The sequence below is a fragment of the Phyllobates terribilis genome, unplaced genomic scaffold (genome assembly GCF_046119375.1).
Source record: "Phyllobates terribilis strain yellow unplaced genomic scaffold, ASM4611937v1 Scaffold_7__3_contigs__length_470593459, whole genome shotgun sequence".
NCBI classification, from domain to species: Eukaryota; Metazoa; Chordata; class Amphibia; order Anura; family Dendrobatidae; genus Phyllobates; species Phyllobates terribilis.
The window spans coordinates 239471014-239497707 of NW_027362767.1; the positions used below are offsets into that span (position 1 = coordinate 239471014).

Below are 26694 nucleotides of genomic sequence, written 5' to 3' on the forward strand. Positions count from 1 at the left end.
CATCGAACATCACAGTTTTTATGTTATGTATATGTTGCTAAGTTCCCAAAGGGCTGCACATCATTCCAGAAACACTAAATGGACAAAAGTATGTGCCCCCTCAACATTACAGGTACAGGAGCTTTTCTAACCTCCCATCTTACATTTGTAGACATTAAAATGGAGTCGACCCCTCTGCAGATGTAACGAGGCACGGGGCAGAAGCCGTGGTGGAAGTACGTGTGCTTCATGCCCTGGCAAGCTACATGAAAATGGGGGTCCTAGCTGGGTGGGTGGACTTTTGCTATAGTGGCAATACGCCCTTGCTGACCACATGGTGCCGTTGTTTCTGGTCAGCCAGGACCAGATGTTACAGTGTTCAATAAGGGAGGCCATAGTTCATAAATAAGCATATTTTTACTGGACAATAACTTTTGAGGAACTATACACAGCAGGTAGTAGGCATTCACCATCATGGGCATTTCTATTATGACATGGAGATTATCACACGCTTCTTCCTCTTTCCCCGGGAGTCACTCTTGCCCTCTACTTTGGTCTAACCCTTTTGTCTTCACACAGCCCAGCATACTCTATTCAGGCAGCCTCCTTGTCTCCAATAATGGCACTACAGTCCAGCAAGCAAGAGTCCTATACTTCCACCCGCAGTTTCGCGTCTTTCTCTACTTAGTACAGTTTTCTATGCCAATATGGCTGCTACTTACAGCGGGGAAAATGACGATTTTGAAAATTTTCCAACCTGCAAAGTATGGAGAGGTCTGTAATTTGTATCATAGGTACACTTCACCTGTGAGAGACAGAATCTAAAAAGAAAAAAACAGAAAATCACATTGTATGATTTTTAAATCATTTAATTTCATTTCATTGCATGAAATGAGTAATTGATCACCTACCAACCAGCGAGAATTCTGGCTCTCACAGACCTGTTAGTTTTTCTAAGCCCTCCTACTCTGCACTCATTACCTGTATTAATTGCACCTGTTTGAACTCATTACTTGTATAAAAGATAACATCTGTCCACACACTCAATCAATGTCACTCCAACCTCTCCACCATGGCCAAGACCAAAGAGCTGTCTAAGGACACCAGGGACAAAACTGTAGACCTGCACAAGGCTGGGATGGGTTTCAGGACAATAGGCAAGCAGCTTGGTGAGAAGGCAACAACTGTTGGCGCAATTATTAGAAAATTGAAGAAACATAAGATGACTGTAAATTTTTCTCGGTCTGGGGCTCCATGCTAGATCTCGCCTCATGGGGTAAGGATGATTCTAAGAAAGGTCAGGAATCAGCCCAGAACTACACGGGAGGACCTGGTCAATGACCTGAAGAGAGCTGGGACCACAGTCTGAAACATTACCGTTAGTAACACACTACGCCATCATGGATTAAAATTCTGCAGGGCACGCAAGGACCCCTGCTCACGCCAGCACATGTCCAGGCCCGTTTGAAGTTTGCCATTGACCATCTGGATGATCCAGTGGAGACATGAGAGAAGGTCATGTGGTAATAAAATAAAACTTTTTGGTATCAACTCCACTCACCATGTTTGGAGGAAGAAGAAGGATGAGTACAACCCCAAGAACACCGTCCCAACCAGGAAGCATGGTGGGGAAAACATCAGATGACTGCACAGTATTAAAAGAAGGTTAGATGGGGTCATGCATTGTGAGATTTTGGCCAACAATCTCCTTCCCTCAGTAAGAGCACTGAAGATGGGTTGTGGCTGGGTGTTCCGGCATGACAATGAACCGAAACACGCAGCCAGGGCAACTAAGGAGTGGCTCTGTAAGAAGAATTTCAAGGACCTGGAGTGGCCTATCCAGTCTCCAGACCTGAACCCAATAGTAAATCTTTGGAGGGAACTGAAACTCAATTTTGCCCAGCAACAGCCCCGAAACCTGAAAGATCTGGAGAAGATCTGTACGGAGGAGGGGGCCAAAATCCCTGCTGCTGTGTGTGCAAACCTGGTCAAGAACTACAGGAAACGTCTGATCTCTATAATTGCAAACAAAGGTTTCTGGACCAAATATTAAGTTCTATGTTTTTATTGTATCAAATACTTATTTCATGCAATAAATTGTAAATTAATTATGTAAAAATCATACAAAGTGACTTTCTGGATTTTTTTTAGATTCTGTCTCTCACAGGTGAAGTGACCTACGATAAACATTACCGACCTCTCCATTCTTTTAAACTTGATTTATTAAACAATTTTATAAACAATTATACATTGTATTTGGTATCGGAAAACATCCAAATATAGCATATCGACATAGATATACATCAAGAAAAACATATCCAAGTAAACATGTCAAATGTGTTACCACATACATATAGTTTCCTTGCCTTAGGAATGACACATCCTCTGAAATTATATGCAGAGAAAAAGATGAAAAAAAAATAGGATATTTTCCTGATTAGGATACAACCCAAACTATTAACCACAACTTATCAAACTTATGCTGTCTTTTCCATGCTTAAAATATCTCACAGCATAATGTATAAAGATCTAGATGTCTGCCTCCATAAGTAACATTTGTTGCTTGTAACACATGATTTGCTATACATACACACATCTCCTGTACAGTTACTTTCAAGCTCAAACCTTTCTCCTAAGTAGAGATTGTAAGACGTGAAGAATTCCAATAGTCCCATATTTTGGAGAATTTTAATGGACAGCCTCTATTTTGGTATATAATCTTTTCAAATGGAATTACTGAGTTAACCAGAGCGATCCAGGAACGCAATGTTGGCTGTGTGTTACCCAACCATCTCAGAGACAATAATTTCCTGGCCAAAAACAAGGTTTCTCTCAAAAAAATCTTAATGTAATGGTCCCAGGCATCATCCTCTATTACCCCAAAAAGGCAAATCAGGGGATCACATGGAATTGGAATGGATATTAAAGAGGATAATAGGGAGGTAACTTCTTGCCAGAAGGACGTAATAATGGAGCAGTCCCAAATTAAATGGACAAAGTCAGCAACTATGGTGTGACAACGTAGACATTCTGAATTAGAGGAACGTCACATTTGATATAGTCTGTGGGGTGTAAGCTATGACTGCTGAATAATATAACGCAGAATCATCTTATTATTACCTCTCCATTCTTTGTAAGTGGGAAAACTTGCAAAATCGGCTGTGTATCAAATACTTATTTCCCCCACTGTAGCTTTCTAATTTAAGGACGCCTCTGGACCACCCCACGGGGCATTTCCTCTTCGTCTCGCTTATCCTTCCTTCTCCGTTCCGTTATCTGACTGACAGACAACTCTGCACCGTTCCGCTAGTCTTCCTGTCCCAGGCCCCAATACTTCTTCCTTTTCTCTCTCTCACTTAAGACGGACACTAAGCACTTCCTTCTTGTTGTCGCTTCCTTCGTAGGGCTTAGTGCCTGCTTTGGTCGTCTCCCTTTTTTCACAAATGCACCCACCACATGCGATTCTAACAACTTATCCGACCTGAGGTCTGCTACTACTGCAGGCTCGTCCCTATCTCACATTCTACCCGGACAACTTTCTGTTGTGCCCTCACTTAGCTCCTTCCTCCTGGGCTAGTCTCAACCATTAACTCCAAACTACTCCTGTCAACTATGTAGTGCTTGACAGAATACAACTCTATCACTAACATTATAAATCATTAGACATTTCAAACACCATAATGCAGGGGTGGGCAATTAATTTGAGACATGAGAGACCGTGACTGTTGTGGAGGCCGAACCAATAAGCTGAAAATAATTCTGCTCCATATTAATATTAACATATTAATCCTAATTATTGTATATTAATATTAATGGTATCACTTAATATTGAGCAGAATTAAGTTTGCTGGCAGACCCACTATATACCGTATGAGCCCACAGACAGCCCCCTATAAAACTTAAGAGCCCCCTATATACTGTATGATCACCACATAGCCTCCTACATATAGAATGAGCCCCCACATAGCCTCTTATATACAGTATGTGCCCTCACATAGCCTCCTATATGTAGTATGAGCCCCACATAGCCTCTCTATATACAGCATGAGCCCTCACATAGCCTCCTATATACAATATGTGCCCTCACATAGCCTCCTATATGTAGCACAAGCCCCATATAGCCTCTCTATATACAGCATGAGCCCTCACATAGCCTCCAATATACAATATGTGCCCTCACATAGCCTCCTATATGTAGCATGAGCCCCACATAGCCTCCTATATATAGTATGTGCCCTCATATAGCCTCCTATATGTAGCATGAGCCCCATATAGCCTCTCTATATACAGCATGAGCCCTTACATAGCCTCCTATATACAATATGTGCCCTCACATAGCCTCCTATATGAAGCATGAGCCCCACATAGCCTCCTATATATAGTATGTGCCCTCATATAGCCTCCTATATGTAGCATAAGGCCCACATAGTCTCCTATATACAGTATGTGCCCTCATATAGCCTCCTATATGTAGCTTGAGCCCCACATAGCCTCCTATATACAGCATGAGCCCCACATAGCCTCCTATATACAGCATGAGCCCTCACATAGCCTCCTATATGCAGCGTAAGACCAACATAGCCTCCCTATATACAGCATGAGCCCCACATAATTAAAAAAAAGTCAATGGTCCATGACCATAGAGAGTGCCACAGAGATTTATATAAATCAAAAATTGCCACTCAGTATATGTCCTCAATCAGAGGAGCCGAGTGACGAAAGTAGACACTAAGAAAATGTAAATGCTAGTATAATTTTAATTGAAAATATCATATCCTCTTACTACAGACTCTCTCATCTCTCCGCATCACAGACTTGGCCCTATCTTGGATCTCTTCATATCTATAAGACTGGACATTCAGCATCTCCGACTCGCACACCACCTCCTCATCTCGCCCCTATCTGTCGGTGTCCCCCAAGGTTCAGTTCTAGGACCCCTGCTCTTTTTCATCTACACCTTCGGCCTGGGACAGCTTCTAGAGTCCCATGGCTTTCAATATCACCTCTTTGCTGATGACACACAGATCTACCTCTCTGGACCTGATATCACCTCCCTACTAACCAGAATCTCACAATGTCTGTCTGCTATTTCATCCTTCTCTGCTAGATTTCTAAAACTTAACATGGATAAAACAGAATTCATCATCTTTCCACCATCTCACTCATCCCCCCCATCAGCCTTACCCTCACCTACTGTATCCTCATCCATCTGTTGTAGATTGTGAGCCCTCGGGGGCAGAGTCCTCTCTCCTCCTCTACCAGTCGCTGACTCGTATTGTTCAAATTATTGTAATTATTTTTATTATGTACTGTATACCTCTTTTCACATGTAAAGCGCCATGGAATAAATGGCGCTATAATAATAAATAATAATAATAGAAAAAACACAAGAAAATAAGTTAAAAACAGATGCCTCTTATGTGAGAGACTCAAAGAAGGACTGTCCAGAACATGTATATGTATTACACATAGGTACACCCTTGTCTATAGCATAAGTTAGCCCATTAAAAAGAATTTGCTATGCATTGTATCCTTTACCGTTCCAAAATCTAACGTTTATCAAATAGATACAACATGCAAAATAGAAATTTTCTTTAAATAGACAAATCCCGATGGCACATTCATACAGTGACAGGTTCAAATATTATGCTCTCAAAGCACTGAATGGAACACAAAAAGTACTAGAGAATTAAAGTGCTTGTGCATGAAATAACGATATTTACATAATAAAGCTGAAAAAAAAGATTGTTATGAGAAAAAGTGCCTGTGCATATCATGGACCAATGAATTGGTCAGTATGAATGTATCCTGTATGCAATGGTGGCCAAAAGGCATATAGGGGAAATGCAAGGGTGCTACACACCAGCTTGAAGGTTTGCAGGGCTATGGTGATTACAACCATGTAATGAAACAAGGCGGTATCAGCTGTATCAACAGATCAAAGGCAAATGCGATATAATGCCCAGCTCTACTTGTGCGTGCAACTTACTTGATGTGTGGTGTGGCTGGATCAGTCCTGCGTCCCTCCGCCCCGACGCACGTTTCGTCCACTGTTCCTCAGGAGGCGCTTTATGCATTATGGCACTTTGCCCAGGTCTGTCATAATGCATTACATAATTTTACATATCTTCAAGGTGGAACATAGGCATCACTTCCACTTCCTTACACAGATATAATAGCTCCTGCTCTTCTGGGAAGGATTTCTACAAGATTTTGGACGCGTCTTTGAGAATATTTGCCCATTCATCCAAAACAGCATTTGTGAGCTCAGACACTTATGTTGGAGACAGGCAAGGCTCCCAATTTCTGTTCTAGCTCACCCCAAAAGGTGTTGGTTGGGGCTGAGGTCGGGGCTCTGTGTGGCTGGTCATGTTCTTCCCACCAAACTCCCCCTCCATGTCTGTATGGAGCTTATGCATTGGACACAGTCATGGGGAACAGAAAAGGACCTTCCCCAAACGGTTGCTTGAAGCTACAATTGCCCACAATGTGTTGTGCTGAAGGATTAAGATTTCCTATCACTGAAACTAAGTGGCCGACCCGTTAACACCCCCATAGTATTATCCCTTTTCCACCAAACTGTACAGAGGGCACAATGCAGTCAGGGAGTAACGTTCTTCTGGCATTCACCAAACCCAGACTCCTCCATCAGACGCCGGATAGAGAAGTGTGATCCGTCCAGTGATGGCGGCTTTACACCACTCCATCTGATGCTCGTCATTGTTCTTGGTGACGTAAGGCTGCATGCAGCTGCTCGGCCATGAAGCCCCCGGCGGGGGCGCAGTGTTCAGAGGAGGTCTGGACTCTGCTGTTATGGAGTCAGCAGAGCGTTGGTGACTTTTCTGCCCTCTTCTCGGCACTCGGTTACGCCTCTCTGTAATGTTACGTGGTTTCTTCCATGGTTATTATTGAGCTCTTTACCACCAGCCATTCTGTCACATGTTAGTAAGGGCTGATGGCATGGCCAGGGGTCAGATTTTATACTCTTGGGGCAGTAGAACTGAATAAAAAAAATTAGAGTTCAGTGCTTTAGACGTGGGGTCCAATACTTCTACTTGGCGTAGAGACGGACCATGTCACAGTATTACAGCGCCGCTCCGTGCTTGTGAATTGAGCAGAGATACTACACATAAACCGTAAAAGTTGTGGATCTCTTTTTGGAGAAAAGTAGCCTTTGTTTATCTAATCCCGTGCAACATATTTAAGGATTACTTACGGTAGATAGTAAGAATTACACTTCACCATTGGTTCCTTGACTAGTTACAGTACAAAACCTAAAGCTACGGAGATCAAAGATCATAAATGATTGCCCTCAATATGGAGAGGTTACTAGTAAAGGGCCCATCAGACTTGGTATCATTTAGAAGTCCTATAACGTTGACATAGGATGCCGACATACTAATGGATGGATGTGTAGTCTTGTATACCGCCGATCAGGATCAGCAATATAGTGCACCCCAACATAGAACATACACTATCATTGAGCTCTGGCCATCAGAGATCGTAGTCTGTGGTTGCCGGTAGGCAAATACCTTTAGGATCTCTCTCATTTTTGGAATGAAGAAAATGTTGAGAAGGTGCTATGACGGTGAAGACTAGAGATGAGAAAATTGATTCGCGAGACTCAGGTACATCGGCCAGGTCAGTAACCACCAGCCCTTCTTTTCACTAGCCAGGCTTGCGTGACGCCGTCTGTACAAGATGCCGATATGATGACGTCACGCCAACCCGGCTAAGCAAAAGAAAACCTGGGGATGACGGGTAAACGGAGATTGGCAGGGCTCCCGTCTAGTGGTCACAGATTATTGACCTGGCCACCGGGACTGGAGTCCTACAAATCGATTGTCCCATCTCTAGTGGAGACCCTGGGGCAGTTGGACTTTTTGTCACACCATCAACCACCCTGGCTTTGAGCTACTGAGCACCACCAAGATGGATCATGTCACATCTCATCTCACAAACCTGTCTCTAGATGTAGAAAAAAAAGGTCTTTTTACGTATGAAAGAATCAAATCCGAGGTCAAGACGTGAACCTGGAATAAGGAGGACCCTTTTGCCCTTTTGAGAGTGTATAAAATATACAAGAAAAAGCGTGATTAAAAATGCATCTGGTTTCTCAGCATAGCAAGTACCGGGGGAATTGGTGGCTTAATGTAACGATTCTGTGTGTAGTGCATTCCTAATGTACACTCGATTATAGAAAAGTGGGAGGATTGAAATAATAATGAAGAGCAATAAAGCTGAATAATTGATTTTAATTGATGTATGATAATTACCAGTTCAGCTCGGCGCATACACTAACTGCGGGTAAATCAGCAAATGGATAGAAACTGATTTTTGCTTTTATTGTATTTGGTTATTTTATGTATTCCATTGTTATTTTACTAAATGCATTATTAATAAAACATCATTATATAGGAACGGTTTAATAAGTATGAAGATTATGAGCGATCTCATAAGGTCTCTCGGTTTTATGGGATAGGTGGGCTCCATTAGGGCGACATTGCAAAGCAAAGAATGGGCCCCACTCACTCAAGAGAGCTGAACCAAAAGTATTACGCCTTTATTATAGTTAGTACCCATCTTATTAACTGACCGCATACCTGATTTATTTCTTAACATACTGTACTGTGCAAAAGTTCTAGGCAGGGGTGGAAAACAATTCTGCAGAGGAAGAAGCTTTCACAAATAGAAGTGTTAATAGTTTTTTATCAATTAACAAAGTGCAAAGTGAATGAAGAGAAGAGAAATGTAAATACCATCAATATTTAGTGACCCCCCCTTTACCTTCCCCAATTCTTCTCGGTCACTTGTCGCTTGCACAGAGTTTTTGAAGAAACTTGGTAGGAGGTTGTTCCAAACATCTTGAAGAACTAACCCCAGATCTTCTGTGAATGTCACTTGTGCAAATCCTTCTCTCTCTTCATGTGATCCCAGACTGACTGGATGATGTCAGATCAGGGATCTGTGGGGGGCCGGATCATCACTTCCAGGACCCCTTGTTCTTCTTAAGCTGAAGATGTTTCTTAATGACATTGGCTGGATATTTGGGGTTGTTGTCCTGCTGCAGAATAAATTTGGAGGCAATCAGCTGCTTCCCTGATGGTATTATATGATTGATAAGTATCTGCCTGTATTTCTCAGCATTAAAATGGGAAACATTGAGGATGGTAGAATCAGTGGTCAATCAAGAAGACTTAGTGCAGCAGATGAAGACACATTATACTTACTTCCCTTCAAAATCAGAAGTTGTCCAGCAGTGCCATCAGCTCAGAACTGACAGCAACCAGTGGAACCCAGTTACATCTACTGTTTGGAAAAGTCTGGCCAGTAGTGGTCTTCATGGAAGAATAGTGGCCAAAAACCTTACCTTCTGCATGGAAACAAGGCCAAAATACTCATCTACACACAAAAACACAGGAACTGGGGTGCAGAAAAATGGCAGCAGGTGCTCTGGACCGATGAGTCAAAATGTGAAATATTTGGCTGTAACAGGAGGCTGAAGGGCTGGAGAGTGGCACAATGATGAGAGTCTGCAGGAACAGTGAAGCATGGTGGAGGGTCCTGGAAGTTTGGGGCTGCATTTCAGTAAATGAAGTTGGGGATTTAGTCAGGATTAATGATGCCCTCAATGCTCAGAAAAACAAGCAGAAACTTATCCATCATGCAATACCACCAGGGAGGAGTCTGATTGGCTCCAAATATATTCTGCAGTAGGACAACGACCCAAAACATCCAGACAGTGTTGTTAAGAACAAGGAGACCTGAAAGTGATGATCCTTCCCCCACAGATCTCTGATCTCACATCATCCAGTCTGTCTGGGATCACATGAAAAACCAGAAGGATTTTTACAAGTGACATCCACATAAGATCTGGGGTCAGTTCTCCAAGATGTTTGGAACAATCTCCTGCTGAGTTCCTTCAAAAACTGTGTGCAAGCGACAAGAAGAACCGATGAAGGAGACGGGCGGTCACCAAATATTGATGGGATTTAGATTTCTCTTTTGTTCATTTACTTTTTGTTAATTGATAAAAATAAGCTATTAACTCTTCTATTTGTGAAAGCTTCTTACTGGGCAGCATTTTTTACATCCCTGCCTAAAACTTTTGCACAGTACTTTACCTGCATTATGAATCTCTGCCCTTCTGTCTAGTATGATAAATTATACCATTTTAGTTGCATACAGCCACCATGGGAGGAAACTGAATTCAGTGAGCTCCTCTAGTGATGACACCTGCCTCTATGGTAGATATGCCAACGCACAACACCTAATATGACTCTCAACTTAAATAATGCCGTGAAATACAACATTTAATATGCCAGGCCCAGTCCAAAAAAAAAAAAAATAATGCCAGGTACAGTGCCCATATAATAGTGCACCCCACGGGCCTGTAGAATAGTGATTAAAGTGTCAGCATTAGTTCCCCTATAATAGTGGGTAGAGACACGGGGGGTACAAGATGTACCCGTTTTTTATTTTTCTGATGTTGGAGGTTATGTTTCGACCAAAATGTCTTGATAAGTGACTCCACCAGCCGCCACTCGTCCGATGCCGACACGTCTGCTTGTTTTTTGCAGGTTTTCTCAGTGCAGCGGAGACACGAGGTGTGCTTGCCCCTGACTGGGTCACAACAGCAGTTTGCAACTGAAACTGGAAACGACAACGTCCATGGATTGGCCCCCTCACTCAGCCCGAACTCGCAGTGGTGCCTGTGACTGTTAGATGTGGCTGCATTCATGAATGAAATCCCCAGTGAACGTTGTGTTATGATGCCGTCTACCGCAAGATCCTAAACAGGTACGGTATCCATCAGAGGCATAAACGGACCCCCGCCGCGATATTTATAATACTTTGGGGATATGAATTATTTTTGCATCCGGGTTCCCTTAAAAATTTTGCACCATTTGCCTTCTCTAGCCTCTGTATTGCACTTTCTATTGCTAGCTGCAGAATGAGCTAACTTAGATTCCATCAGTGAGCTTATTCTCTCGGTGTGACGGGAGAGTGTGTGACTCTTTTATCTGACCTTTTTTTAGCTCTTCTCAGCTGATTTAAGACAACATCGATGTTGGATTTCCCTGGTAAAAAGTTAAACGGAGCAAACTTTTTAATGAAACCTAATTGCCAAATTATTTTTCAGTCCAAAATACATGCATTTAAGTTAAAAAAAAAATGTTTGGACAATCCCTTTAAGCTCTGTCACTTCTTCCGAGATTCTTCCCTCCACTTTATATATAAACCTTGCTCCTCCCACCATTCTAGAACTATCTGCATAACTAATTGAATCAGATTTCTTAAAGCAACACACACTATAATACAGTGTACAGCATATAGGCAAGCAAATCTTTGCATAAAACAGTACAACAGTTGAAGAATCAAGAAATCTGCACAAATCTTCCTCAAAACATTAATGTACTCCCCATTTTAGGGGGGAATTACACCTACACATGCTGATATTGTCAGCCCTGACTGAATAGTGTCACATTCGGAAGAGATATTGATAACGGAAACCAAGTTGTCAATTTATTCCTACATTTCCAGGAGGAATAGCAGAGGAGCGCTAAAAATTTTGATTTTTAAGAAGAAATGGCCCAAGATTTATATATTTTTTTTAAATTGTAGGGGGAATATAAGTATTTACTAAAACAGTCGTGTGAGGGGGAGCTAAGAGAGTCTCATCAAAATCTTCAGAAGACCGCCAATCACTTCCTGAATGAAAGGGCTGGGGTGTGTACTATGCCCTTTGGCACTATGCAGAGATTTCCGCTGCTGGGAATCTAACACAACATTGAATCAATGTGAGACTTCCTGTACCAGAAAGCTCTATGCAGTGCCAAAGGGGTAGGAGCGTTCTATATGATTTTTCCCCTTTAAATGTTCGGAGGGGGCTTCTGCTGGATAGTTGCACCTATGCCGCGTTTAGTTGTAACGTCTGTTTTAGGCAGGAGACGCTGGAATAAGACCGTCGGCGCTCGGTTCAGCAAGACTGATGTGTATTTGTTTATCTTTGGGGAAATTAAGTATAGGCAGACAGTCATTAAGTGAAGGGGAAATTATCATTCACAATTAACTGTGCTTGTAGGAAATCCTGGTAAAGTGCTTGCTATTTATGGTCCTCACCGGCGCTCGCCTGCCACCAATCACCATGCATCTGCCGCTCTGTCACTATGTAAGCTGCTGGGGCCTAGCGGAGGAGAACCATCAGCTGTGCCGAGCCGCTGTGCAGACATTGTCAATCACTTCTGCTACATACAAAGGTCTGCTCACAATTACCCAAGAAATAAAACATCTTGGCAGCTTGCAGATCCCTATTCACATATTATTGGCTATTAAAGAGGATCCGTCACTAGATTCCACAATACAAACTGCATGCGTTTATAAATAGATCTATTAGACCTGGTGAGACTTGTGTACTTACTTTGAAACACCAATGATATTAAAATGAGCATTTTATGAGTCCATCTATAGAGAGACGGAGCTCATGAGTCTAATGTATAGCCTGACTGACAGCTGTAGCTTGTACTGAGCAGTGTGAGATCTCTGCAGCAGGGAGGAGGGGCACTGAGGAGCTGCCAGTCAGTCTAGGTGGGCATGAATTCATCAACTGCAGGGACAAGGGATATTATTATTATTATTATTATTATTATTGTGCTTTGCTTATAAAGAGATACTGAAGAGTCCAATATATTCAGTCTCCATCCACCCAACCAGCCTGACTGACAGCCGCAACTTAGCAGTAGCAGGAAGGAGGGACTCTGAGGAGCTGCCAGTCAGGTTTAGTGGGCATGAATTCTGCAGGGACAAGGGATACTGAAGAATTCAATGTATTCAGTCTCCTCCCACCCAGCATAACAGTTGCAACTTGTACTGAGCGGTGTGAGATATTAGCAGTGGCGGAGAGGAGGGACACTGAGACTGAGGAGCTGTCAAGCAGCCTGGGTTGGGGGATATTCAATAGCAGCAGGGAGGATGGATACAGAGGAGCTGACAACCATTTTAGATGGGAGGAAATTTAGTCAGGATAGTTGGGTGGAGATTAAGCAGCTGATGAGCTGTCAACCAGGCTTGGTGGGCATGGACTGAACTGCAGGGAGGAAGGACACTGAGGAGTCCAATGTATTCACTCTCTGCCCAACTAGCCTGACTCATAGCTGCAGCTTGTACTGAGTGGTGTGAGATCTTAGCAACAGCAAGTAGGGGGGACATTGAGAAGCTGTCAATCAGGTTAGGTGGACAGAGATTCCGATTAAATTAAAAATATATATATATTATAGAGCCATTCTGATATGGATATATTTAGTATGACGCTGAGTCAATTTTCCCGGACACCGCGTGAGTCGGGATAATCGAGGAGTCCGAGGTCAATAGCCAGGAGGGTACGTCATATACCGAGGCAAGAGACAAAGGTGTAGTCAGGTAATGGTCCAAGGTCAAAATGCCAGGAAGATAGCGGATCAGAACAAAGGGGTTAAACAGATGGATGGTCAGAACAAGGTGCAAGATCAGGCAATGAAAGATCATCAAGTAAAACACCAGGCACAGAGAAAACCAACCACACTTAGCTGAAGCTATGTCAGGCAGAGGTCTGGGACTAACAACCCAGTTAATTAGCCAAGCAATTCCTGGGACAATGAACACCTGGAGATAGCCAGCACCTCCCAGTCTCAGACTGGACGGCCGAGCTGTCAACCAAAACACTGACAGCTCAGAACACCTCTGCACCAGACTGGATGCTGAGCTGTCAATCAAAGTACTGACAGCTTCAGCACGCCCCTGCACCAGACTGGACGCTGAGCTGTCAATCAAAGTACTGACAGCTTCAGCACGCCCCTGCTCCAGATTGGACGGCTGAGCTGTCAGTAACTGCATCCAAGACACACTGAGGGGTGGAACCGCGACATGAAGTAACTACACCTGCCTCATCAGGTCCGCAATTTAATTATTAATGTATGCAGTTTGTCATGTGAATTATACTGAAAGATCTGCGTTAAAGTTTGTCAGAGAGACTTGTAGGATGCAAGATATAGTTAAATACACAGGCTTTTGAGAATGTAAACTGGACACCATCAGCAAGTTAACTTTGACAGATCTGTCGCTTTTATTATGTGGCTCTATATAGTGGTGTACTATAATGAATGGCCTATGTTTTATTAAAGGGATCACTTCACTATTAGTCTATATCTCAGTGAGGGTCTGACTACTGGGACCCTCTCCCAGACAGAGTTTTGGTCCTTTTGGCATTATTCTGTCGCAGATCTCCTCCAGACCAGAACATTGCCAGGGATTGTCTTCATGCCCATCACTACCTTACCAGCGACTCCTATTTGTTTAATGGACTATAAGAAGTAACTATACATTATAATGTGTATACTGAACATTGTGTACGGGAGTGGGGCTTTTATGATACTAAAGTCTAACCATTCCTTTGTTTTGCCAGGCCCATCATCGATCCGCCACACCCACTGATACCAAGCCGGCAGACTGTGGCAGCTAGTTTTGGAAAACAAAATACACACACTCACGTCGATACCTACGCTCCTTGGCCAGGAAATCTCAACAGTTAATCAAGATGGGAGATCTGAACAGCTCAGTGGATTTTTACCCAAAGAACCAGCGGAGAGAACAGAACCATGCCGGAGGTTTTGGCTGCACTTTGCAGGAGCTGCGCTCCCTCATGGAGTTACGAGGAGCTGAGGCCATTCAAAAAATACAAGATAGTTACGGTGATGTCAATGGCCTATGTAGGAGACTGAAGACTTCCCCCACTGAAGGTAATGGCTATAACACATATCGATGCATATTTCCTGATGGCTAGGATTCATTTGCAAACTTAAAGAGGACCTGTCGCCAGATAAAAAGTGGCCAGTTTTTGTTCTTATATTATAGCCACTGATCCCCTGAGTATTTTGTTTTTTCTCTTTTCTAAATCCGCCATACAGCTCCAAAGATATGGACCTTTTTATTTAGTGCTGGCGCGGCTCACATGATCCTCTAGGGAAGGTCTCCCAGGATCCTCTGGGGCGTGTCTCCCAGATCATCTGGGGCGTGTCTCCCAGATTCTATGGGCGTGTCTCACAGGATCCTCTGGGGCGTGTCTCCCAGGATCCTCTAGGGCGTGTCTCAAAGAGAACTCTGGTGCGTGTCTCCCAGGATCCCCTGGGGGGTGTCTCACAGGATCCTCTGGGGCATGCCTCACAGGATTATCTGGGGAGTGTCTCACAGGATCCTCTGGGGAGTGGCTCACAGATCCCCTGGAAGTGTCTCACTGGATCCTCTGGGGCGCTTCTCACAGGTTCCTCTGGGGCGTGTCTCACAGGATCCTCTGGGGTGTGTCTCCCAGGATACTCTGGGGCGTGTCTCCCAGGATCCTCTGGGGCATGTCTCCCAGGATCCTCTGGGGTGTGGCTCACAGATCCCCTGGGCATGCCTCACAGGGTTATCTGGGGCGTGTATCACAGGATCCTTTGGGGTGTGTCTCACATGATACTCTGGGGTGTGTCTCCCAGGATCCTCTGGGGTGTGGCTCACAGATCCCCTGGGCATGGCTCACAGGGTCTGGGGAGTGTCTCATGGGATCCTCTGGGACATGTCTCACAGGTTCCTCTGGGGTGTGTCTCACAGGATCCTCTGTGGTGTGGCTCACAGGATCCTCTGGGGCGTGTCTCATAGGTTCCTCTGGGGCGTGTCACATGATCATCTGTTGCGTGTCTCATGGGCTCCTCTGGGGCATGTCTCTCAGGTTCCTCTGGGGTGTGTCTCACAGGATCCTCTGTGGCATAGCTCACAGGATCCTCTGGGGCGTGTCTCATAGGTTCCTCTGGGGCGTGTTACATGATCATCTGGGGTGTGTGTCATAGGTTCCTCTGGGATGTGCCTCTCTCAGGTTCCACTGGGGCGTGTCTCTCAGGTACCTCTGGGGCGTGTCTCTCAGATTCCTCTGAGGTGTGTCTCACAGGATCCTCTGGGGCGTGTCTCATGTTCCTCTGGGATGTGTCTCTCAGGTTCCTATTGGGTGTGTCTCTCAGGATCCTCTGGGGCGTGTCTCTCAGGTTCCTCTGGGCGTGTCTCACAGGATCCTCTGGGGCGTGTCTCTCAGGTTCCTCTGGGGTGTGTCTCACAGGATCCTCTGGGGCGTGGCTCACAGGATCCTCTGGGGCGTGTCTCTCAGGTTCCTCTGGGGCGTGTCTCTCAGGTTCCTCTGAGGCATGTCTCACAGGATCCTCTGGGGTGTGTCTCAGGTTCCTCTGTGACGTGTCTCTCAGGTTCCTCTAAGGCGTGTCTCTCAGGTTCCTCTGGGGCGTGTCTCAGGTTCCTCTGGGCGTGTCTCACAGGATCCTCTGTGGCATGGCTCACAGGATCCTCTGGGGCGTGTCTCATAGGTTCCTCTGGGGCGTGTCTCTCAGGTTCCTCTGAGGCATGTCTCACAGGATCCTCTGGGGCGTGTCTCAGGTTCCTCTGTGACGTGTCTCTCAGGTTCCTATGGGGTGTGTCTCTCAGGATCCTCTGGGGCGTGTCTCTCAGGTTCCTCTGAGCGTGTCTCACAGGATCCTCTGGGGCGTGTCTCTCAGGTTCCTCTGGGCGTGTCTCACAGGATCCTCTGGGGCGTGTCTCTCAGGTTCCTCTGGGGTGTGTCTCACAGTATCCTCTGTGGCATGGCTCACAGGATCCTCTGGGGCGTGTCTCATAGGTTCCTCTGGGGCGTGTTACATGATCATCTTGGGCGTGTGTCATAGGTTCCTCTGGGGTGTGTCTCTCTCAGGTTCCTCTGGGGCGTGTCTCTCAGGTTCCTCTGAGGCATGTCTCACAGGATCCTCTGGGGTGTGTCTCAGGTTCCTCTGTGACGTGTCTCTCAGGTTCCTCTAGGGCGTGTCTCTCAGGTTCCTCTGGGGCGTGTCTCAGGTTCCTCTGGGCGTGTCTCACAGGATCCTCTGTGGCATGGCTCACAGGATCCTCTGGGGCGTGTCTCATAGGTTCCTCTGGGGCGTGTCTCTCAGGTTCCTCTGAGGCATGTCTCACAGGATCCTCTGGGGCGTGTCTCAGGTTCCTCTGTGACGTGTCTCTCAGGTTCCTATGGGGTGTGTCTCTCAGGATCCTCTGGGGCGTGTCTCTCAGGTTCCTCTGAGCGTGTCTCACAGGATCCTCTGGGGCGTGTCTCTCAGGTTCCTCTGGGGTGTGTCTCAAGGATCCTCTGTGGCGTGGCTCACAGGATCCTCTGGGGCGTGTCTCATAGGTTCCTCTGGGGCGTGTCTCATAGGTTCCTCTGGGGCGTGTTACATGATCATCTTGGGCGTGTGTCATAGGTTCCTCTGGGGTGTGTCTCTCTCAGGTTCCTCTCTGGTGTGTCTCTCATGTTCCTCTGGGGCGTGTATCTCAGGTTCCTCTGAGGCATGTCTCACAGGATCCTCTGGGGCGTGTCTCAGGTTCCTCTGTGACGTGTCTCTCAGGTTCCTCTAGGGCGTGTCTCTCAGGTTCCTCTGGGCGTGTCTCACAGGATCCTCTGGGGCATGTCTCTCAGGTTCCTCTGGGACGTGTCTCACAGGATCCTCTTGGGCGTGTCTCAGGTTCCTCTGGGGCGTGTCTCTCAGTTTCCTCTGGGATCTGTCTCTCAGGTTCCTGTGGGGCGTGTCTCTCATGTTCCTCTGGGTCGTGTCTCTCAGGGTTGTGTCTCACAGGATCCTCTGGGGCGTGTCTCTCAGGTTCCTCTGGGGCGTGTCTCTCAGGGTTGTGTCTCACAGGATCCTCTGGGCGTGTCTCTCAGGTTCCTCTGGGGCGTGTCTCTCAGGTTCCTCTGGGGCGTGTCTCTAGGCTGCTCTGCATTACTAGCCTGTGAGACACACCTATTCAGTAAAGACCATAAACCGTAGCTTTAAATAAAAAGGCTTGTATCTCGGGAAGCGTATGGTATATTTTAAAAAAACAAAAACGGTAATACTCAGGGAAGCAGTGTAAATATAATAAGAGTAAAAAATTGACTCTTTCTGTTTACCTGGGGACTGGTGCTCTTTAATGGGGTCAACTTTTATTAGAAAACTTTGGTCTACTGTTTTTTCTTAAAAAGGCGCCGCACTTGTCTACAGGCTGTGTCTGGCATTGCAGCTCATATTCATTCACTTCTAGACCAGTTTGCTGTACAAATTTACTAAAATTCCTGGCAGCCTGTAATTCCAGTGAAAGCAGACAGCAATCTGGATGCCATTCTCCAAAGTTAAATCAAGTGTAACAAGGTGGGTTTTTTTAACAGAGGATGAGGAAGGGATGTACATAGATGTGTATTACCTTTCTTTTTCTCTGTGCTATATACAGTATATAATTTATATATATATATATAAAACACAGGTGCTTCTCACTAAATTAGAATATCCTCAAAAAGTTAATTTATTTCAGTTCTTCAATACAAAAGTGAAACGGATATATGATATAGAGTCATTACAAACAGAGTGATCTATTTCACGTGTTTATTTCTGTTAATGTTGATGATTATGGCTTACAGCCAATGAAAACACAAAAGTCATTATCTCAGTAAATTAGAATTAACAAAAAATACCTGCAAAGGCTTCCTAAGCGTTTAAAAAGGTCCCTTAGTCTGTTTCAGTAGGCTCCACAATCATCGGGAACACTGCTGACTTGACAGATGTCCAGAAGGCAGTCATTGACACACTCCACAAGGTCCCAGAGTCTGGAGGAAGAGTGGAGAGGCCACAATCCAAGATGCTTGAGGTCTAGTGTGAAGTTTCCACAATCATTGATGGTTTGGGGAGCCATGTCATCTGCTGGTGGAGGTCCACTGTGTTTTATCAAGACCAAAGTCAGCGCAGCCGTCTACCAGGACATTTTACAGCACTTCATGCTTCCCTCTGCCCACAAGCTTTTTGGAGATGGAAATGTCATTCTCCAGCAGGACTTGGCCCCTGTCCACACTGCCAAAAGTACCAATACCTGGTTTACACACAACAGTATCACTGTGCTTGATTGGCAGCAAACTCGCCTGACCTTAACCCCATAGAGAATCTATTATAGAGAATCTATGGGGTATTGTCATGAGGAAGATGAGAGACCCCAGACGAGCTGAAGGCTGCTATCAAAGCCACCTGGGCTTCCATAACCCCTCAGCAGTGCCACAGGCTGATCGCCTCCATGCCACATTGCCGCATTGATGTAATAATTGATGCAAAAGGAGCCCGACCAAGTATTGAGGGCATTTACTGAACAGACATTTCAGTAGACCAACATTTCAGATTTTAAAAACATTTTTCAGGCTGTTGTTATAAAGTATTCTAATTTACTGAGATAATGACTTTTGTGTTTTCATTGGCTGTAAGCCATAATCATCAACATTAACAGAAATAAACACGTGAAATAGATCACTCTGTGTGTAATGACTCTATATAATATATGAGTTTCACTCTTTGTATTGAAGAACTGGAATAAATTAACTTTTTGATGATATTCTAATTTAGTGAAATGCACCTGTATATATGTCCTCCCTTACTTTTCCTCTCGGCAGCCTCTACTTAGATCTCAGAGATTTTCTTCCTGGCTCTAAATAGCTTTTAATTAATTTTGAAAAAAAAAACCATAATGTTGTGATACTTTGTCTGGAGAAGTTTATGCAATATGTATCTATATATACGTGTCCACCTGGTGGTTGTGATGGGAGTTGCATGTAGCTTGCCAAGGGTTTTGTTATCTTATGTTGCGATTAAGGATTGATTTTGTATTAGGAGGAAATGGAATGAAACTGTTCTTGCTTAGGAGGAGTGTAGGTCCCAGTACAATTGCTTAATTATGGTCTATAGGATATAATAAAACCACCAGCCCGTTTATTTAATTGCAATGAAATTAATGCACCTTCTTCCCAGGAATTGTATTACGATCCATCATTTTCCAATAATTCTTGATGACATCATCGACAGTAGGAGTAAGACATCTCGGCCACATCACCGATCTGCAGTAAAACTGTGTTATAAATGGCTTGTATAGAGAAAAGAGACAATTCTATCCCCCGGGGACCGTCATCAAGGGATGTGCTCTGCCCATATAATTCAATGAGAGCATGAGCAGGACGGATAGGAAGTGAGTAGCAGTAAACAGCAAAGTGGAGTCAACAGGTCCCTATGGTGTCATGAAGCCCTTGTCTTGATGAAGTTGTCTCTCACCATCGATTTAATACCAGGTGACTTCGGGGCTTTATCATTTTACATCCCAGAAACCTATCATGTATCCTGTGGCCAATATCCTTAAGCAGAAGAGCAGGCATACCAAGGGGGGAGCCACAGAAATCATGTCGTCTCCTAGCAAAACTCAGAATGTGTAATTAAAGAAAAGTACACTATTATTTCATAATGCTTTTTTTGCACATAAAACACCAAATTCTCTGCTTCCCTCCATAGATAAAATTCTGGCTTCCTATTGCCACCAGCAGGGGGAGCTAACCACATAGGGATCATTTCAGCTACCTAACTTCAAACTGTAAAAATATGTATGCAATGTGCCCCTAGTGGCTGCTGCGATCAAATGCAGGAAACAAGGGAAGCAGTTTAGTGCTGGATCTCCATCCACAAAAGTCCTTTTGGTTGGGATAAAAGTTGCCAAATCTCCTGAGAAAAAAGGGAGAACCTCACAAACTGCCAAAGGATTTAATAAATCTCTCGGCCAACTTAAACCCCTCTAGCTCCTATAACTCCAAATATAACTCTGTATATAACTTCAGTAATATTTCTATAACTAACGGGTCATCCCATTTGGATGACCCAATTAGAAAGCCAGAGAGGGAAGAAGCAGAAGAAACCTCAATTACACCCGCAGTGATAGCAGCCATAATTAGACACTGATTGCACTTGCTCCACATTCACGCCCTTTTTCTCGTGACTATGCTGTTTCACCTATATGCCTGTACTATGTTATCTGACAGGGAATGTGTGAGAGACCCTCAAACTATTAAGGACTCACAAGTCCTGATGTGATAAACATTTCACTAGAAAGAGACAGTGCCGGCGCACTACAACACGGTGCCGGCGCACTACACCACGGTGCCGGCGCACTACAACACAGCGCCCCACGTCTGGGTAGAACCCAGCATGAAAGTCCTGGGGACCTACTGATCTCCACTCTGAGGATTACTGGGAGATCAAGATCTACTGTTTGGCCTCGTTGAGGCTCATTTACATGAGCAGATTGTTGGGAACGTGCGTTCATTAGAGCTCTCGTGTGCCAGTTTTCAGCTCGGGCAAACTTGTCAACAATAAACAAATGAATGAGCAAAATGCTTGTTCTTGGGGTGATTGATCGTTCATGCCGACACTAAAATCTTCACTATCAGTAGCACATTGTCCTATATAAACAGAAAATGTGCTGTCGATATCGGTGATGTTTTATATGTACAGTATGATCATATTAATGATCGTTATGTGATCATTACAGTCTCAACAGGCCATAAAATGATTGACGATCAGCCGACTTTCATTCTTTCCAACATCCGCAAGTTTGTGTGACAACCCTCCAGTCAATCCAACCTCCCTTTTGTATTTCCAAGCACCCTTCAGTCCGCCAATCACTTTCTAGTCTGTCCAACCAACCACCTTTGATTATTTCCGATTACCATAAATTCTGTCCAAGGAACCCCCAGGTTGTCTGAGCACCCTCCTGTCTGTTTAACCACCACCCAATCTGTCCAATCAATCTCGTCTTCCTGCCCACGAGGCAGTGTGTCTGACTAAACTCTAATCTTTCTGCCAACTCCAAGTCTTTCCGACCAGTCTTCTTTCCCACCCCTAAGTCTGTCTGTCCACTCTCCTGTCCACCTAGTTAATCTGATCAGCCTCCAGTCTTCATGCCCACCACCCAGTCAGTCTAATCATCCTCCAATCATCCTGCCCACCCCAGTTTGTCCAACTACCCTCCAGTCTTGCTTCCCACCCTCCATTCTTCCTGACCACTGCTCAGTCTGTCCAACCAACCTCCAGTCTTTCTGCCCACCACACAGTCTGTTTGACCAACCTAGTCTTTCTGCCCACCCTTAGTCTGTCCGATCACATTCTAGTCTTACTTTCCAGCCCCCAGGCTGTCCAACCACCCTCCAATCTTCCTTCTTATCCCATAGTCTGTCTAACCACCCTCCAGTCTTCCTGCCCACTCCCCAGTCTGTCCGACCACCCTCCAGTCTTTCTGTCTACTACCCAGTCTGTTTGACCAACTAACAGTCTTCCTGCCCCCCCCCCTAAGTCTGTCCGACCACCCTCAAGTCTTTCTTCCCACCCACAACCTGTACAACCGCCCTCCAGTCTTCCTTCCCACCCCCTAGACTCTCTGACCACCCTCCAGCCTTCCTGCCCACCACCCAGTCAGTTTGATCAGACTTCAGTCTTCCTGCCCACCCATAATCTGTCCACCCACCCTCTAGTCTTCCTGCCCACCACCCAGTCTGTCTGACTACCCTACAGTCTTCCTGCCCACACATAGTCTGTCCAACCACCCTCTAGTCTTCCTGCACACCACCCAGTCTGTCTAACTCCCCTTCAGTCTTCCTGCCCACACATAGTCTGTCCAACCACCCTCTAGTCTTCCTGCCCACCACCCAGTCTGTCTGACTCCCCTTCAGTCTTCCTGCCCACACATAGTCTGTCCAACCACCCTCTAGTCTTCCTGCCCACCACCCAGTCTGTCTGACTCCCCTTCAGTCTTCCTGCCCACCACCCTCGATTCTGCCCACATGAAGCTTCTCCTCATCCTTACCAGCTGGACTACCAATTCTGTTTACAGGTTATATGAAGCTTTTGATAATGTTATATTCCAATTAAAGATGAGAAATGTTGTGTTTGTTTAGCAGATTCCTTTGATATATAAACTGTATTGTCGAGAGCCTCAGTTCGTAGGACCAGAAGAGAGTCTATTCTTTGAAGTAACACATTTATTACACTGACCTACTTACTGTCTCTAATTCCTGAGGGTAGTTTCAGGTTTTGAACATTTTCCTCTGAAATATTGCTGTGTTTCTATAATGATCCAGAGCATAATAATATTGGCTGTAGATATGCCAAAAATGTGGCTGGTCCAACCGACAATGAGCATCCAAAGCCAAATGCGAAGATGACAGCAGGATGATTGGCCCTGCAAAGAAACCCTGATTGGTATTTGCCATGTCTATAGCCGTACTGCTTAAAGGGACACTAAACCTAGAAATGAATGCTTGAATTAATCAAGAAAAATAGTTGATCTCACTCTTTGTTAGTCTGCAGCATTTTTTCCACGATGCTGACACAGTCCGTCTTGTAGAAATCCCACAGAAAACAAAGGGGTTATCGCCTACTGATCAGCTCCATCTTGGAATTTATGATCTGATGAAGCCACGCCTCCAGCATCAAAGGGGGAGGGGCTTAACTGTGGCTTGTTACTATACACAAAGCACAACAGGTTTCTGCTGTATCTAGTTGTTTTACAGCCACAAACACAGAGAAAAAAAAATCTATCTTTATGTATCTAAGACTTATGAGACAATGAGATTAAAGAAAAGGAGGAGATTAAAAAAGGAATAACTGGGACTTTTTTTTCTTTTCTTTTTGTGCATTTTCTATCTTTAATGTTCTATTATAAATGAATTCCAATAGCAAAACCTGTGTTCTATAATACAACAAAAAATGAAATACTTTAAAGGATATAGACTCCTTTGACATTTTTTTTATACTCTAATGCATGCATTTTAGGCCAAAACAACATTTTGCAAATAGGTTTCGTTACAAATTCTGCACCATTTTTCTTCTATGACTTTTATGTTGCATTCTCCATTGCTGGCTGCAGAATGAGATTAACTGAGAATCCTTCAGTGAGCTCATTCTGACATGGAGTTTGTAACTCTTATCTGTCTTTTTTTTTTCTGAACTCTTTGCTGATTTATCACCATAGATCACATCAACCCGTACTTTGATGTTGTCATAAATCAACTGAGAAGAGCTCTGAAAAAGACAGTTAAAAGAGTTAGAAACTCCCCGACAGAAGGAGTCACAATACTCCGGGAAATAAACAACCTGTCAAAACCAAAACGGTGAAAATTTTTTAATGAAACCCAATTAGAAAAATTATTTTTAGCCCACTATAAATGCGTTGAAGTAGAAAAAATATGCCCAGAAGGTGTCCATATCCTTTAAAGGGGTTGTCCACCATTGGACATCCCATCTTATTTAATACAGGACCCTAATTAAAACAAAACCAGGCCATATTCACCTCCTGCAGCAGCGCCATTCCAGCAATGTTGGCGCCGCTGTTCCCAAAGAGTGACGCGACTTGTTGTATCACCCGCCGGCCGCAGCCAATCAGCAGCCACTCGTCAGCCGCAGGCTTCACTATTTCATTAGAGCAGACGTCCGCCTTGACGGTTACTAGTAATTGGAATATTTCCTATAGATACATTGAGCATTTCCGATTGATTACAACAAAACTTCAGAGTCTAGAGAAGTTTCAACTGTGGAGTAAAGCTGATTACCAGGGTATTTTTATTATAGAAAAAGGATGTATAGACCGGAGAAATCCTATATTTGATAAGCTGCCCAGGATAAAAAAAAAATTATTTCCACAAACAGCGCCATCATCAGGTAATGACTGGTATTGCACTTCTTGGGACTTGGCTGCAATACCAAACAGAGTTCTGGGAGAAGAATGTTGCTGATCTAGAATAAAGCAGCCATGTTTTTCTCAAGCTAAATCTTTACATTTATTCTAAGTTTGGAGACAAGTAGCCAACATTTGGAAGCGGAATATACATTTTTTTTTTTTTTTTTATGTCTTAAAAGCTTTTATCACTAGACCGGAGAAAAAAATAAAATAAATAGATTTTGGAAGGAAAAAGTATCTCCTATAGTCTTAATTAAATTCATTCACCTCGACTCCTGGGCTCCCAGGTCCAGAGATTTGGGACTCCAAAACTTTTGCTATGTGATTGACAAACCTTCTTACCAGGTTCCAGTTATGTGTCAAACTTTTGCATCATTGTGCCTGCACTGGTAACGGTCAGCAGGTAAATCATGGCTAGCTGGATCAGGCTCTTTTGTTGCCCGAAAGACTCCATTTGACACCCGCTAGGCAAGATTCCGCCATGAAACCTCCTGTTCCCTACAGTATGTTTAAAAAAAACTCCTTTGCTCACCCTCCCCAGGTCCATTGCTGAGTCTCTGCTGCTCCCAATGCCCTTTACTGTCTGCAGTACTGACGTCAACATTGACAGAGCTGCAGCCAATCAGAAAACTCAGTGGCTCGTGCTGTCAACACAGGCAGAGCCTCTGAGCTCAGTGATTGGCTGCAGCGCTGTTAAAGTCACCTCTGCACTGCAGACAATAACAAACAGCAGTAGAAATTCAGAGCTGGACCCCGGGAGAGTGAGTAAAGAGCAGTTGGTTCAGCTGGTGACAGGAGTTTTCCGAAAATGGAAAACCCCTTTAAGAATAATGCAGCTGGAATAATATTTACCTTGATGAGAATGATTTTCTCATAGGGGGATTATTTCGTTATGATTTTTTTTGTGGCTTTTTTGCTATGTATTCACGTTCGCTGGGAGATATTTGATAAACAGAAATGTATAAATGGAAGACGTTGCGTTACGACCAGAATAGGTGTGCCCCATGTAGACTGCTCCCGTAACATACCAGATCGTTGGGCTGTGAGTGATATGCCTAATTGCATCGTTCAGCTCCATAGTGTCTCTCATGTCTGAACGTTCTGTCTGCAGTTCTTTCATTTCTCGGATAAGCTGCTGTGTCTCAACTGAGTTTTCAAACCTTCGTCAAGTTGGACGCTTCATCTCACTGAAGTTTGCAGTTCTGCTCTTCAAGAAGTAGTCGGAAGTTATAGTTCCGGATTGTGGTAGTTACAGTATATCCCAAGAGCTGGTACTAAATAAGTCAATAGGAACACTAGCAAATCAATTTTACCTACAGTCATGGCCGAAAGTGTTGGCACGATTGAAATTGTTCCAAAAAATGACTTATTTCTCCCAGAATATTATTGCAATTACACGTTTTGTTATACGCATGATTATTTCCTTTGTGTGTATTGGAACAACACAAAAAAACAGAGAAAAAAAGTCAAATTGGACATAATTTCACACAAAACTCCAAAAATGGGCAGGACGAAATTATTGGCACCTTTCCAAAATTTTGGGTAAACAACTTTGTTTCAAGCATGTGATGCTTGTTCAAACTCACCTGTGGCAAGTAACAGATATGGGCAATATGAAAATCACACCTGAAACCAAATCATAAGAGGTGAAGTTGACTCAATCTTTGCATTGTGTGTCTGTGTGTCCCACACTAAGCATGGAGAACAGAAAGAGGAGAAGAGAACTGTCTGAGGACTTGAGAACTAAAATTATTGAACAATATCAACAATCTCAAGGTTGCAAGTAAATGTCCAAAGATCTTGATTGTCCACGGTGCACAACATAACCAAGAAGTTTACAACCCATGGCACTGTAGCTAATTTGCCTGGACGTGGACGGCAGAAAAAAATTGATGTAAGGTTGCAACGCAGGATAGCCCAGATGGTGGATAAACCGTCCAATCACATTCCAAAGAAATTCAAGCTGTCTTTCAGGCTCAGGGTGCATCAGTGTAAGCGCAAACTATCCGTCGACATTTGAATGAAATGAAATGCTATGGCAGCAGACACAGGAGGACCCCACTGCTGACACAGAGACATAAAAAAGCTATACTGCAGTTTGCCAAAATG

At 44.2% G+C, this 26694-nt stretch overlaps 1 protein-coding gene across 6 annotated transcripts in view; it reads left to right on the forward strand.

Annotated features, from left to right (window-relative positions):
- The window catches only part of ATP2B3 (ATPase plasma membrane Ca2+ transporting 3), a 303376-nt gene that overhangs the window by 95599 nt on the left and 181083 nt on the right, over nucleotides 1-26694 (forward strand). For all 6 annotated transcript variants that reach the window (XM_073639937.1, XM_073639932.1, XM_073639934.1 and 3 more), the window contains 2 exons: nucleotides 10560-10779; nucleotides 14420-14753. In XM_073639937.1, coding sequence (XP_073496038.1) covers nucleotides 14552-14753 — 202 coding nt within the window. In that variant the 5' untranslated portion in view covers nucleotides 10560-10779; nucleotides 14420-14551. The remainder of the gene's footprint in view (nucleotides 1-10559; nucleotides 10780-14419; nucleotides 14754-26694) is intronic.